Source organism: Geotrypetes seraphini, chromosome 4 (assembly GCF_902459505.1).
Source record: "Geotrypetes seraphini chromosome 4, aGeoSer1.1, whole genome shotgun sequence".
Taxonomy (NCBI): domain Eukaryota; kingdom Metazoa; phylum Chordata; class Amphibia; order Gymnophiona; family Dermophiidae; genus Geotrypetes; species Geotrypetes seraphini.
This window is the reverse complement of record NC_047087.1, coordinates 319,654,182-319,669,851: the sequence shown is the minus strand read 5'-3', so window position 1 is coordinate 319,669,851 and position 15,670 is coordinate 319,654,182. Positions and strand designations below refer to the sequence as shown.

The 15,670-nt window shown below is 44.6% G+C and overlaps 1 protein-coding gene across 7 annotated transcripts in view; it reads left to right on the top strand.

Moving 5' to 3' along the window:
* The window catches only part of TIAL1 (TIA1 cytotoxic granule associated RNA binding protein like 1), a 539,174-nt gene that overhangs the window by 407,863 nt on the left and 115,641 nt on the right, over window positions 1-15,670 (top strand). For all 7 annotated transcript variants that reach the window (XR_004539125.1, XR_004539126.1, XM_033940857.1 and 4 more), the window contains exon 10: window positions 3,092-3,215. Coding sequence is in view for 5 of the 7 variants with exons in the window: in XM_033940857.1 (XP_033796748.1) it covers window positions 3,092-3,215 (124 nt within the window). In the remaining 2 variants the exon portion in view is untranslated. The remainder of the gene's footprint in view (window positions 1-3,091; window positions 3,216-15,670) is intronic.

The window sequence follows — 15,670 nt, the reverse complement described above, 5'->3', positions numbered from 1 at the left end:
ACGTACAGGACATGCCGGTGCCCGAAGATCTGCTTTCTTCTTCGCACTGGGCCTTGAGCAATGCTCAAGGCCCAGCGCGAAAAAGAAGGCAGATCTTCGGGCACCGGCATGTCCTGTGCATTGGTGCTGGTGCCAAATGGGGGTAAGGAATGTGATCGGGTGGGTGGGTAGGTGCTTGGGGTATGCCGGATCGCAGTGGGGGGGAGGGGCACTTGTAAATCGAGGCACGCTCGGTTTCCGAGGCACCGGTTTTGCGAATGTTTTGCTCGTCTTGCAAAACACTCGCAAACCGGTGCACTCGTAAACCGAGGTACCACTGTACTTAATTGGAAGCATTATCTTGGCTTCTGATAGGGGTACTTGCAGTTGTCTCCTCCTTATCCAAAATAAATCTAGATAACTGTGTAGAGTCAAAAAATATATATCTTGCTCCTTTAAAATTAACAAAATAGTTACATGGAAATCTTAATATAAATGTTGCTCCCAATTTTAAAACCTGAGGTCTCAAGAGCAGAAACTGTTTTCTCTTTTTTTGTGTAATCCTAGAAACATCTGGATACATTCTTATTTTTTGATTCGGAAACAAAGCATCTTTATATTAAAAAAAAATAACTTTAGGAACCAATCTCTGTCTGAATCTAAAGCTAACTGAAGAAAAAGTGTGGCAGTCGTTATCTGTTCTGATTCTGACTTCTCTAATAGGTTAGTCAAGTCTAAAATATCTATTGTAGGTTCCTGATGATCCTCCGGAGATTTCTTCTTTCCCAAGGGAATATAGTAAATTTTTGAAATTGGCGGAAAATAATTTTGTGGGACTTTCAGAACCTCCAAGAGATAGCGTTTAAACATATTCAATGCTGTAGTGGTGGTTAATTTGGGAAAATTAATCAGTCTCAAATTTTGTCTACATGCTAAATTCTCCAAAATCTTCTTTTTAAAGTTAATATTCTCATTACTAGTCATTAAGCCCGTTACATTAACGGGTGCTAGAATATATGTCTGTCTCTCTTTCTGTCTCTCTTGCTCCCGCTGTGTCTCTTTCCCTCGCCCCCTTTCTCTGTCTGTCTTTCTGTCCCTCTCCCTGCCCCTGTGTCTTTCTTCCTTTCTTTCTGTCTCCCTCCCTCCCACTGTCTGTCTGTCATTATTTGCCTCCTTTTCCCTGTGCAGCAGCATGTTCACCCCATTTCCCTGAGCAGCAGCAACAGCATTTCCCTCCTCCCCCCTCCCCCCACTTTCCTTTGCAGAAGCAGCAGTGGTATTTCCCTTCCCCTCCAGGTCCCTGTGAAGTAGTAGCAGCATTTTTCCCCACCCCCATTCCCTTCTCTTACCGCGAGCTGTCCTGCTCCATTCGGCCCCTCCCTTCTCTTACCGCGAGCTGTCCTGCTCCGTTCGGCCCCTCCCTACTCTGGTGGCGGCGTCGGGGGCTGTTGTGGGCGGGTTTTTATCGCCCCATTGAGAAAGTATCCTTGCTGGTGTGGCTAAAGCCTTCTGTCGCAGCAGTTTAGTTTTTGTAAAGTTTAAAGTTGCCGCGGCGGCTCCTTGCCTGATCCCCGCCTGCATCGGAGGCTTTCTCAGACGCAGGTGCGTCTCATCAGAGGAGTCGCCGCAGTGGCTTTAAACTTTAGAATAAATTTCAGCCAGTAGTGCCGCTTTTCGTTGATGGAGGTGTGGGAGAGCAGGGAGGCCAGCGCTTTCCAATTTGTCTGCCCAGCGCTTTCCAATTTGTGTGGCCGCCGCAGCCGCACTTTTGCTGGCCAAGTAAGGCTGGGGACTCGCGCATGCGCACTCCTGCAAGGCCACAGACCTACATGTCAGATCAGGGAAAACGGAAGCACACAGTTGAGTGCGCATGCGCGGCTAGCGTTTTATTATTTCAGATCTTTTATTAGAAGTTGTGTTTGTACACCCAATACTTCCACTTTTTTTTCATGTTCAGATGATTTTTTCTCAAGTTTGCTCACTTTTTCTTGTAAAGTAACAGTCTAATAAGAATCCCAGAACAATGTGTAGGTAAGATTTGCAATTGAGATCCCAGGGAAATTTGTAGAGTTGAAATCGCTTCCCAAATTGAATTAAAATCAATCACTGAAGGTTTTTCCAAAGGAGCTAGAACGGTGTTAAATTGTAGATCTTTAAGTTGCACAGTACCTGTTCGTAACAATAATGTTGATGACTCTTGCCGTTCCCCTGTCTGCTCCATGACTTTCCGCTGGAGCAGCTGTGTTGGAAGGGCTGTAGAAACCCTCCGAACTGTAGATCTTCTTCTTCCTCGCAGCTTTCGGAGGCAGCCGCATTACTCTCCTCACTCCCCCTCCTGCAGTTCTAGGTGGGAGAGTGGCTGTGTCAGCGTGCTGCGTTGGGGGAGTGGCTGTGCCGGTGTGCTGCATTCCTCCAGAGAGAGACTGGTCACCTCGAAAGAAGTGCCAGGGCTCTCTGACATGCTCCCACCTTGCACCGAGGACTTACTCTCCGGGTCTTTATGGGGCCCGCGTTCGCCGAACTCATCCATCGGGCCAGGTAATTGTTGCTGCCCAGGTTCCACAGGGAAAACCCAGGTCTTAGATTTGCGTTTCACCATTGTGGAGGCGCAGTGGAGCTCAGCCTAATGCCTTCAGGCCACCATCTTAGGTAGGCTCCTCCCCTCGAGCTGTGGGGATGTTTTGCTGAAGGGGCTTTTTCTATGCAATTTCCAGCAGTCATGCTCTATATTAGTTGTTACTGCTGTTTGGAGTGTTGTTACTGTTATACCTAGTACTTCCTAGTTCTTCTTGGCTATTCGGCAGACTTATTATATTAGAGAGGGAAGCACAACTATTAATATTACAGCCAAAAGTTTAGTCTCAGTCTCCACCTGCTGGTTATGGTGAGCTATTTCCCATCAGTGAACTGGGCCAGTCTGGAGAGTGTAAAAAAAAAAAAGAAAATGAGCAGATGAGAACCTAATTTCTCCTTTTGGTAAGATTGTGTGTCACCTGGCTCTAAACTGGATTTGATTTCAGCTGCAATAGATGAACTACATCACCCAGTGCAATGCTAAGTCATCTTATAAAAGTCACTTTGGATTTTATCTCCTGTTCTGTTTTATTTCTAGGTTTTCAACTCATGAAAGTGCTGCTCATGCTATTGTTTCAGTGAATGGAACTACGATTGAGGGGCATGTTGTTAAATGCTATTGGGGTAAAGAATCCCCTGACATGTCTAAAAACGTACAGCAGGTAATTTTATTTAAAGGTAAATCTTATTTCAGTATTGTATAAAAATTATTTTGCTGAGTCATTTCTCCATTGACCCAGAATAATTTCTCCAAAAGAGGTTATTCATAATCACTTGGCAGTAACTTGCATGGTAATTTATTTTGTTTATTTATTTTTAGTATTTAAATACCATTTATAGCCTACGTAATTTACATTCAGGTACTCAAGCATTTTCCCTGTCTGTCCTGGTAGGCTCACACTCTATCTAATGTACCTGGTCTTTTCCCTGCACAGCTTAGGGATCTTAGTCCCTTGGAATTTTGTCCTAATAACAGCAAAATAGTCCGACAAAACGAAACTGAAATAGCAAATGTTAGTAAGTTATTTCTGTATGATCATGAACAATACAAACAAAATAGTTATCCTTTTTTCATCAAACCGTATTCAAGTGGCAGCAGATATAAAGTAGATGGTCAGTTTGGATGCCGCTGTTCTCCTTACCAGATGGTGGTGATTGATGCTGTTAATTTATATTTTGAGCCCATCTTCCTGAAAGCACAACCAAAGGATACAACATACATTGGTGTTTCATTAATCTAATACATCAGAAAAATATCTAATACATCAATAAAAATATGTTTTAAGTGTCATCCTTTTTCCATTTCATGTTTATTTAAAATTTCTTATCCCGCCCAATCAGCCTTCTAGGCGGTATACAAATTCTCTCTTTTAGTTAGTCTCCTTCACTTGCTGGTTTTGGGAGCTGGGTTTTGTTCAATTTTGACTTCATATTCTAAGCTTATGATTGTCTGTAGATTTAGTACAGGTTATTTCTGTAGCACTTATGCGTATATATGACAGTACCTGAAGCTTATTTGTGATTTATTATATTTTATTACAGTTGTTTATTCCTAGGTTAGGAGAAGGCTAAGCTGAACTATGTTTATACTTTATAAGATTTACACCCTTCTGATATGGATTTGTGCCACTTTAGAGCCATCACTGTCATATCGTTAGTCTTCATGAATGCTTTTCTGTTTGTCCAGGATTGCAGATTAGAGAATGACACGGGGAAAAAAATCTGTCCCTGTCACCACCCCGTCCCCGGCCCACCATCCTCTGCACCGCCCCGTCACCGCCGTTCCCTTCACCGCCTCGTCACCGCCATCCCTTTCACCGCCCTGTCACCGCTGCATCCATATAAGCCTTAGTACTGTAATATTTAGCTTATTCCTTTCTTATAAATCAAAGTTCCTGCTGCTGAACTAGAGAAAAAGATGTTCAGCTGGCAGGGCTTTGTTTATAAATTTTTATCAACACAACTAATATACTACTTTATCCTAACGCAAAAAATAAATAAATAAATAGAATTTTTTTTTTCTACCTTTGTTATCTGGTTTCTGCTTTCCGCATCTTCTCATTCAATTCCTTCCATCCACTGTGTGTCTTCTCTCTGCGTCTTCCATTTGCTGTTACTGTGCCTCTCCCTTCACCCCCCCCCCAATTGGTCTAGCACCCATCTTCTTCCCTCCGCTCCCCCATAGTCTGGCATCTGTCTTCTTCCCACTCTGTCTTCCACATTTCCCTTCAGGGTCTGTTCCTCTCCACTCTCCTTCAATGTCTGTCCTATTCCTTTCCACCACCACCCTTCCCTCCCTCCTTTACCATCTGTTCCTTTCTACTACCCTTCAGCTCCTCTCGCGTGGCCTATCTATCTACCTTCCTCCCTCTTATTTTCATGGCACGTTACAATGTAATTTGTGCAAGCCACTGGAGCCTGCGAGCTCGGTCCCTGTCCCATCCCCACAAACCATCTCGCTTCTGTGCTCCTATTTTCCCATTTCTAATATCTCCCCTATGTATCTGCCATTGCCACGCCCCCCTGTGTCCATATACCATCCCCATGGCATGTCCCCTTTATGTCTCTGTCCCTATGCCCCATGCACATAATTTCCCCTCTTTCTGTTACCTTCCTGTGTCCAGATTTCCCCTATCTTCTTCTTCCATACCAATGTGTCTCTTCTTTTCAACCCCATCTAGCTTTTTTCCCTCTTTCTTCCCCCCCCCTGCTTCTAGCATCTGGCTCACCTGCCTGTCCTTCCCTTTCTTTCATGCTGTGGATTTTTCTTCCGTCTTCATCCCCTTAGCCCATAATCCTTTTCCCTTTCACTCCCTCCTTCCAGTTTGAGCGATCGCACGGTCCCCGCAGCCACCACCCGCCTGCCCAATCGATCCTAGTGTTTAGCCAGCTCTCTTCCTTCTCCTCACCTTAGTTTGTAGGTTTTCTTTTTCGGTGACCTGCACGCTTTCCCAAAGAGCCGCGCACGCGCGGCTGCTCAGTGTTCAATCTTCTGCTCTGCTGCAACTTCCTGTTTCCGGTTGCGTCAGAGCAGAAGATCGAAACTGAGCAGCAGCGGGTGCGCGGCTCTTTGATAGCGTGCGGGTTGCCGGAAAAGAAAGCCTACATACTAAGGTGAGGAGAAGAGAGAGAGCTGGCTAAACACTAGGATCGATTGGGCAGGCGGGTGGTGGCTGCGGGGACCACGCGATCCTTCATGCCTCACTGCGGGGACAAGACCATTCACCGCTCCACGGGCGGTGAATGGCCTTGTCCCCGTCCCCACAGCGACTGCTATTTTTCGTTCCCCGTTTCGGCGGGTTACCCGCGGCGAAATGCGGTGGCCGCGGGTAAACCGCCACTGTGTCATTCTCTATTGCAGATCTTTTCATCTATTTATAGTTTTTAGTTTGGTTTGGGGGTATTTTTGTAGTACTTATTTACTTTAAGATACACTTCTCCATCCGTATTCGCGGAGGATGCGGGCGGACCATAGGCGTGAATATGGAAAAACCATGAATAACTTTTTATATGTTGTTCACGGTTTTTAGAAAACGTCATTTTTATTACTGAAACAGCGAATAACTTTTCTATTGTTATTCGTGGTTTTTGAAATAAGCTACGATTCCTAGCGATTCCCAAAGAATTAAGGGCTTGGAACAGGCAAGCAGCGATTCCCAAGAATTCACAAAGAATTAAGGGCTTGGAACAGGCAAGCAACGATTTCAGGGCTTGGAGCAGGTAAGCAGTTATTCCCAGCGATTCAAAGAAAATTTAGGGCTAATAGCAGGCAAGAGAGAAATGCCAGACCATGATGTGGAGTGGGAAGGAAGAAAGGAAAGGAGGAGAGAGATGCCAGAGCATAGGGGAAGGGGTGACGACAGAGAAATGGAAAGGGGGTGAAGCTGAAATAAATCATGTACAAAGGAAAGAAAGGGCACAGGATATACAGTTTATTGAAGGGACATAAAAAGAGGGAAGTTGCCGTATGAAAAAAAAGGGTGGACAATGGATGGAAGGGGCAGAGAGAGGGTGGACAGTGGATGGAAGAGGCAGAGAGAGAGAGGGCAGATGTTGGATGGAAGGGAGAGAGGACAAATGCTGTATAGAAAGAAGAGAGCGAAGAGAAGATGATTAAAGCAGAAATGACAAAAGGTAGAAAGAAATTTTTTTGTTTCTTTCCATAGAATCAAGTTGTATTGTAACTGTATTGATTAAAGTTTATACATAGGAAATGGAAATAAGGCAGTTTTTTGGGACTAAACCCCTTTCCTCAGGTCAGGACAGGATACCATAACAGCAGTATACTGTACTGTCTTGAAGAAAGATTTGGCCTCTGAAAGCTAATTGAAAAATGGATTAGTCCAATAAAATGATATTTTCTTATTTCTTGTTATTTGTTTTATTTCTGTTTGTTAATTTGTAAAGTGGTGATTGTTAAGTATTGTTTTTTTCAAATTTACATCTACTGTATTTGTATTTAGCACAGTATTAGGGGACAAGTGTCACTGATTCTGTGGTGTTACATTGTATGTAGAGTCTGGTTTTTTGGCGGTTCAGTTTAACTTTTGTCTACATATTTCTATTTTTAGTTTGTGATTATTCCATATTGGGCGAGGGTGTATCTGTGTTCTATGTGTATGAAAAGGACATGGTTTTCTGTTTGCATCGACTGTACACTGTTACAACTGCATCTAGTCTCACATAGTGTTCCTGAAGATGAATAATGTTATAATAATCAATAGATTTCCCGACAAGTCCTGTTTTGCTCAGTTGCTGCATCAAGGGGAAACTATCAAGAAAAAGAGCTACTACTTCAAAGTAGAGAATGACACGGGGGAAAATTTTTTTATCACTGTTCCCGCCCCACAAGCTCAGTCCCTGTCTCTGCCCCATCCCCATGAGCTCAGTCCCTGTCCCCACCCCACAAGCTCAGTCCCCGTCCTGAAAACTGTCAGATCCCATCCACACAAGCCTCAAATAGTTATGATTTTATACTGAACTTATTTTATAAAAGTATAAAAAGAGACAATATTCTGTACAATTGTCATTTTATAAACACAAATACAGAGCAACAAGGATCAACAAAACCCCTGTCTCTCCTCCCTTTCACAAATATCCCCTCCATTATTGTGAAAACTGACAAACCAAATTACTACAGAATGCTACATAGAGAAATCAAGCTAACAGAATACTTCAGTCACACATGGCAGGAATAGTGTTAGGGAAGGGCAACTGTCCCCTGGTCAGAGAGAGAGCCCTAAGCCAGTTAGAATCTAAAGAAGCACAGCCTGGGCTTTCCAGTCCCCAGTTATGTCTAATACCAGCTCTAGCAGGATACATATTTCAAATCTTAATATTCTAAAAAGTGTTCATCTCCTACAAACATACAGGATCTCAGGACTCTAGAGAAGTCTATTTGATACAAACATACAGGATCTCAGGACTCTAGAGAAGTCTATTTGACTAGGGCAAGAGCTGTCAAAACAGCGGTTAGAGAGGCCAAATTCCGAATGGAGGAAACTTTAGCAAAAAACATCAAGAAGGGCGATAAATCCTTCTTCAGGTATATTAGCGAAAGAAACCGCAGCACAAGCGGGATAGTACACCTTAGGAAACCAGACGGGAACTATATAGAAGCAGACTCAGAAAAAGCTGAATTGTTAAATGAATACTTCTGTTCGGTCTTCACCCGCGAGGCGCCAGGTTCCGGCCCTCAGCTACAGAAAAAGGATGGCTCAGGAGACCCGTTTAGTAATTTCAAGTTTACAACAAGCAGTGTCTACTGTGAGCTGTCTAAACTCAAGGTTAACAAAGCAATGGGGCCAGACAACCTACACCCCAGGGTGCTCAGGGAGTTAAGGGACGTCCTGGCGGAACCACTATCCGCACTCTTCAATCTCTCCCTTAGTACAGGTAGAGTCCCGTTGGACTGGAAAACGGCTAACGTCATTCCACTCCACAAAAAAGGTTGCAGGACAGAGGTTGAGAACTACAGACCAGTGAGTCTCATATCTATAGTGAGCAAACTAATGGAAACCCTAATCAAACACCAATTAGATAAGATCCTGGATGAGAAGAATCTACAGGATCCCCGTCAACATGGATTTACCAAGGGGAAATCCTGCCAATCCAACTTGATCAGCTTCTTTGACTGGGTGATGGGGAAGCTCGATGTTGGAGAGTCCTTGGACATTGTATACTTGGACTTCAGCAAAGCATTTGATAGTGTCCCACACCGCAGGTTGTTGTGCAAAATGAGTTCTATAGGATTAGGTGACACTTTGACAAAATGGGTTGGGGACTGGCTTGGTGGTAGGCTTCAGAGGGTGGTGGTGAACGGCACCCCCTCCGTAATGACGGCAGTGATCAGCGGAGTGCCACAGGGCTCGGTCTTAGGCCCGATCCTTTTCAATATCTTTATAAGGGACTTGGCTGAGGTAAAATAACGTTGTAATATAACAAGCAAGAGCACAACTAACAATATGAAACACGACCTACTCCTATTGGAGCAATGGTCAAGGACCTGGCAACTGAGTTTCAATGCCAAGAAATGCAAAGTCATGCACCTTGGTAGTCAAAATCCATGCGTGACTTACAACCTAAATGGCGAGATCCTAGCAAGGACTGTTGCAGAACGGGACTTAGGGGTGATCATCAGTGAAGACATGAAGACTGCCAATCAAGTGGAGCGGGCTTCATCTAAGGCTAGGCAAGATCATAGGATGTATACGTAGGAGTTTCGTCAGCCGTAAGCCTGAAGTCATTATGCCGTTGTATAGATCCATGGTGAGGCCCCATCTGGAATATTGCGTGCAATTCTGGAGGCCTCATTACCGCAAGGATGTACTGAGGCTTGAGTCAGTCCAGCGAATGGCCACCCGGATGGTCTCGGGACTCAAGGATCTCCCGTACGAGGAACAGCTGGATAAATTGCAGCTATACTCACTCGAGGAACGCAGAGCGAGGGGAGATATGATCGAGACGTTCAAGTACCTCACGGGCCGTATCGAGGTAGAAGAGGATATCTTCTTTTTCAAAGGTCCGACGGCGACAAGAGGACATCCATGGAAAATCAGGGGGGGGAAATTGCACGGCGACACCAGGAAATACTTTTTCACCGAAAGAGTGGTTGATCGCTGGAATAGATTTCCACTTCAGGTGATCGAGGCAAGCAGCGTGCCTGATTTTAAGAAGAAATGGGATCGTCACGTGGGATCTCTGCACAGAGTTAAATAGGGGAGGGTCATTGGGGTGGGCAGACTAGATGGGCCGCGGCCCTTATCTGCCGTCTTTTTCTATGTTTCTAATCACAAAATATAAAATAAATTTATTTTTTTCTACCTTTGTTGTCTGGTAATTTTATTCTTCAAATCACATTGGTCTCAGGCTTTGGTTTTGGGTTCCTTCTGTCTTTATTGTGGCATGGCTGGCTCTTGAAGGTAAAATAGGTACAAGAGGAACTGGGGAGGTGATGCCGAGTCTGACACGGGTGAAATTTTCTTACCACAGGAGCAAGACTTTTCACCGCTCCCACAGGGCGGTGAAAGGTCTTGTCCCCATTCCTGCAGTAAACCAGTTGCAAATATCTCCATTCCTGCAGATTTACTGCGATGACCACGGTTTACTGCGGTAAACAGTCCCCGTGTCATTCTCTACTTCAAAATAGCCCTATCCCTCTTTTTCTTGATAGGACCTAGGACTTGAAGATGAGCCTGATACAGGGGATGACAGGAGGGCATTAGTGTTGGAAGATGGACAGATATTGTTGGGTGGGGAGGGGGAAGATGGAGGTGCACAGAGATGGATGCTGGGGTTAAGGTGGAAGAAAAGGTAGTAAATCCTGTGGAAGTGGAGAAGGAACTATGGGAGAAGAGGTAGGGACAGTGGCTGCGAGTGTTTGTGAGATAAAAGAAGGTGATATACTGTAGGTGAGAGAAGGTTAAGGTAAAAGCGGGAATGGGAACCTAAAAAAGAGAGTTAGACAAAAGAAAAGGACTGGGGGGGGAAGTGACGTTACTGGGCTGAATGGACGGGTGACTGCTCAGCTCCATATGCCTTGAGTATTTTTCTTTGATTTAACCCACTCTAGTGTTGATTTGCACTTGGGTTACCTTGTACCCTGTATTAACATAGTAACATAGTAGATGTCGGCAGATAAAGACCCGAATGGTCCATCCAGTCTGCCCAACCTATTATCGTTATGGCTCACTCTGCTCATAAAACGCTGCAGGATTATGCCTTTGGCCCATTATCACTGGAGGCCTCTAAAATGGCGCCACATGGAGGGGGCTTGTCTGCCCCGCCGACTGTGCCAGTTTCAACTGTTATGGAGGATTCTTCTATTTCCTCACCTGACCCTTTATTGGAGGTGAGGGAGCTATTTAAAGAAATTTGCACAGATATGAAGGGGCTTCGTGGCGAGTTTGTAACATTGTGACTTTATGTAACCAAAGTCTTCATTGTTATTTTTTTCACTGTCTGTCCAGCTCTTCTTGTTGTAAACCGCCTCAAACTACCATGGCTTTGGCGGGATATAAAAATAAAATTATTATTATTATTAAAGATCTTAGGGCTGACTTGACTGACCTGGGTACTCATGTGGGGGAGATGGAAACCTCCCTGGAAGATCATCGGGCGGAGTTGGCGGGTGTGGATTCCCGCACGAAAGAGTTACAATCCCAACAGGTCTATATTTATAACAAATTGGAAGATCTGGAAAATAAGAGCAGGTGCTCTAATTTGAGGATTCAGGGTATCCCTGAGTGTGCTGAATATCAAAATTGTGAGCAGGTTACTCAACAAATTGCATTATCACTCTTGGGGGAAGATCTGGGAGACCGATCTGCAGCGGACATACATGTTGAACGAGCGCATAGAGCTTTAATGTCACCTCGGGGCAATAAGCCCAGAGATATTGTGGTCTGCTTTAAGGACTTTAAACTTAAGGAAGCAATTTTGCAGAGGGCCAGGTCTCTCCCTGTGCTTAAATGGGGATCTGTGGACTTTGAGCTATATCAAGATTTCTTTGCTGTCACTTTGCGCAGGTGAGCGGAATTGAAGCCTTTGCTCCGTTATTTATTTGAGCAAAAAATTAAATAATAATAATAATAACTTTATTCTTGTATACCGCAATACCATGGAAGTTCAATGCGGTTAACAGATGAAGAGACTGTACATTTACAGCGAAGTTACATACATGGCAATGATAAGGCATATAATATATAGGCGTAACAAGGACAGGGCATTTAGATAAACAGAGATCGATTATGAAAGGCCATATAGTGGCTTGGCAAGGTAGGAGGAGTCAGAGTTTGGAGGCATATCGAGGGCAGGGAAGGAGGGAGGGGAGAGTTAGGGGAATTTGTTAAAGAGATAGGTTTTTAATTACTTCCTGAACAATTGGTAGGGCGGAGAGTTGGAAATGAGGGCGGTTAGGCAATTGTTCCATTTGCCCGCTTGGAATGCAAGGGATCTATCGAGGAATCTCTTGTAGAGGCAGCCTTTTAGGGAGGGAAAGGTGAACAGGTAGGCGTTTCGTGTGCGAGAAGGGCCTGCTATTTCAAGGTGCTCAGACAGGTAGATTGGAGAAGAGCCAGTTAAAGTTTTGAAGCAGAGGCAGGCGAACTTAAAGATGATCCTTGCCTCTACTGGAAGCCAGTGGAGTTTGGTGTAATAGGGGCGTATTTTTTGAGACCGTAAATGAGGTGAAAGGCCGCATTTTGGACTATTCTTAAACGTTTGATGGTATTTTTATAGGATCCCAGGTAAATGATGTTGCAGTAGTCTAGAATGCTTAATATCAGAGATTGGACAAGTAGTCGGAAGGATAGGTGGTCGAAGTAACTTTTAATGGTGCGAAGTTTCCAGAGGGTGCAGAAACATTTTTTCACCTGGGCGCTGGTATGGTCATCGAAGATCAGGGTGCGGTCCAGGATGACTCCGAGGATTTTTATGGTGGGATGGATAGGGTAATCTAGACCATTCAATTTCAGGGAAGTGTTTGTTAATTTATGGTTGGGACTTGCCAGGAACATTTTTGTTTTTTCAGTGTTCAATTTTAATTTGAATTGTGAGGTCCATAGTTCTAACTTGATGAGGATAGAAGAGGTGAGTTGTTCCGTTTCTTGTGTTAATGAAATAATGGGAATAATGATGGTGATGTCATCTGCATATATGAATGATTTTAGGTTTGAGTCTGCTAGAGTCCGTGCCAGAGGGGCCAAGTAAATATTGAATAGGGAGGGGGATAGGGGAGAGCCTTGTGGGACTCCACAGGGGTTGCGCCAATGGTGGGAGAAGGTTCCGTTACTGTGGACCTGGTAGGTACGGTTAGTTAGGAAGCCTGTGAACCAATCTAATACCTGTCCGGAGATGCCGATGGAGTCAAGACAGCTGAGCAAAATATCGTGGTCGACCAGGTCGAAGGCATTGCTCAGGTCGAATTGAAGTATCAGGGCGCTTTTGCCCAGTGAGAACAGGTGGAGGAGGTAATTTGTCAGAGCGGTTAAGACGGTTTCTGTGCTATGGTTTGGGCGGAAACCAGACTGGGAGTCATGAAGAATGTTGAACTTATCAAGGTATTTCGTGAGGTCGTGGTTAACTAGGGCTTCCATGAGTTTTTGGAAGAGTGGTATGTTGGCGATGGGTCTGTAGTTGGCGGTGGAAGAGATTGGTTCCTTGGGGTGTTTTGGGATAGGGGATATGAGGATGTGGCCGAGTTCAGATGGCGTCATCCTTTTGCCCTTCTATTTTATTTGGAGGGCTCTCTGCGTATGGTGAGATCTCTTTTGGAGGCCTTACAGATTTTCCCTGGAATTTCCTTTGGTGAGTCTTCTTCCTCATCTTCTGACCAGATGGCTGCTGTTCGTCCTCGAGGGCCTGGAGAATCGCAACCTCGCTGGCAATGTGCTCGTTGAGAGGGTGGTCATCTGAAATGTCAATCGCTGAATCCAGTTCAAAGTCTATCTTCGGGCACCTGACGGAACTGTTTTTTCTTTTTGAATGCATTATCTTTTTTGTTTCTGGGCTGTTTTAGGTTGCTCGGATCTTTCCACTAGGAGACTTACTCTTGAGGATGCTTTTTTGGTCTTTGGGTTGTTATCATATATAAAAAAAAATAAAAATAAAAAACCCCAAAAACCTATGATCACAAATCAGGACACACACACACACAAAATATATATATATTATCTTTTTGCTTGTATGTTGTCTATGGTTCAGAGAAAGGGGTTTTTTTCTTTGTTTTTCAGTCCTAGCCTTTTGGCTTGTGGGCTTGTTCATTTGGCAGGGTATATGGAGAGGGGCCCTTCCCTTCACAGATTACAGGGGTGTGCTGGTTTTCCTTTTTTTCTAGTACCCTCTTGTATGTGATTGATGGGAGGGTGGGGGTGGGAGGGTTAGTAGAGGGGTTGTTGGAGGGAGATGGTAGGAGGGGGTTTGTAGGGATTGTAGGAAGTAGTGTATGTTGGACGTTTTGCTTTATTGGGGGTTCTATGTGTGCTTTGAAATTGGTATCCCTGAATGTTCGAGGGCTTAATATCCCTATGAGGCGTCATCTCCTTTATAAGGAGTTGACGCGTCATGGGGCTCAAATTGTATTCTTGCAAGAAATTCATCTGCTGCCTAGACATGAGCATATGTTGCGTCCCCCTGGATTCTCTCAAATTTATTTTGCTTTGAATCAACAGGCTAAAAAACCCAAAGGGGTCGCTATTCTTATCCATAAGAATGTGCATGCTCAGGTGCTGAAAGAAGTGCGGGATGTGGAGGGACGTTATATATTGCTTTGCAGTGTTCTCCCCAGGGCCTTTCAACCGGGCGCTACGCCCGACTAATTTAGATGACCGCCCGGCTGTCATCTATCGCAAATCCTGCTGCTGCTGCCGCTGCCGCTCAACATTAAAAAACAAAAAAAAACACCTCTCACCGGCTTGAAGACGCGAACTCAGTGATTTGTATTTATTTCACAGGCAGCTGCCTTAGCCCGTAGCGAACTCATGCTTCGGGGCTCTAAGGTGTGCCGGCTTCCCTTCTCTTCCCTCCGAAACCGGAAGTTAAGTCCGGGCTAAGAAAGCTGCCTGTGAAATAAATACAAATCACTGCCGATAAACACGGGACGGCACATCAGAAGCAGATCTGAAGGGCATTCCTCAGGCTGCCTCCAGTTTTGCTCGGGAGAGTTACTGAGCTATTTTGCTGTTTTTTTACCCAGGCTCTGTCCTCTGATTGGGTATGTTTCCCTGTCTCCAGAAAGCAGAATAATCCTGCTTCCCATCTCCCACAAAGCTGCTGATAATGCCTCTGCTCAGATCATGTGGCTGCAGTGAGTCTGGGACGACTCTGGGAGGAAAACAAGGTGTCAAGTTCCCTTCAGTTCCGCAAAGCAGGGTGATCAAGACCACGTGGGGGGTTTCTGCCTCGGGAAAGTTTAGTTTTTGGTTTGTAATGTCATTTTTTTCTTGAGAGGGAGCAGAATCCGAGTTGTGCCTCTGCCACTTGAATTTCCTGGCGAAGGAAGGGGGTCAGTTGCTCTGATCTTTCCTAAGTCACAGCAAATGCCCATTGACCCCCAAAAGAGGCAGGACAGCATGTCATTATTAATCAGTTGTATGCATCTATGGGTAGCAAAGAGAGTTTTCTCACTGGGTTCCAGTGCTGTTTGCTATTTGAACTGCAGTGCTTAAGGTGTGCAGCTCAGAAGAGAGGTGGTTATTTTTGTGGGTTTAGAAAAAAAATCATATCCCTTACAATACAGGGAAAAAATCTTGGCAAATCATCAGATGAGAGCTGCTACTTGAAGCTCCTATGATGATATGATTTTGAAGTGCAGGGATTTTCATGCTGTGCATTGTGCACAGATGTTGGTATGAGTTAATGATCGCACAAACGGGGCTATGTGCACGGCTGCTGTTTCCAAGTCCTGCAAGAAGGTAGAGTTGTAGTTCCATGACAGAAATCAAGTTTTCTCTGGGCTCTTTTCAAAACTTCAGGCCAATGAAAAGTTTGTGGGTGCTTTCTCTTTGATAACTGGTCACCACATCCATCATGAAACTAAGAGCACTGAGCACTTTCTCTTTGAAAAAGTCATCCAAGAAAATAAGTATTCCCATAGATTTAAACCTTCCTTTTCTGGAAA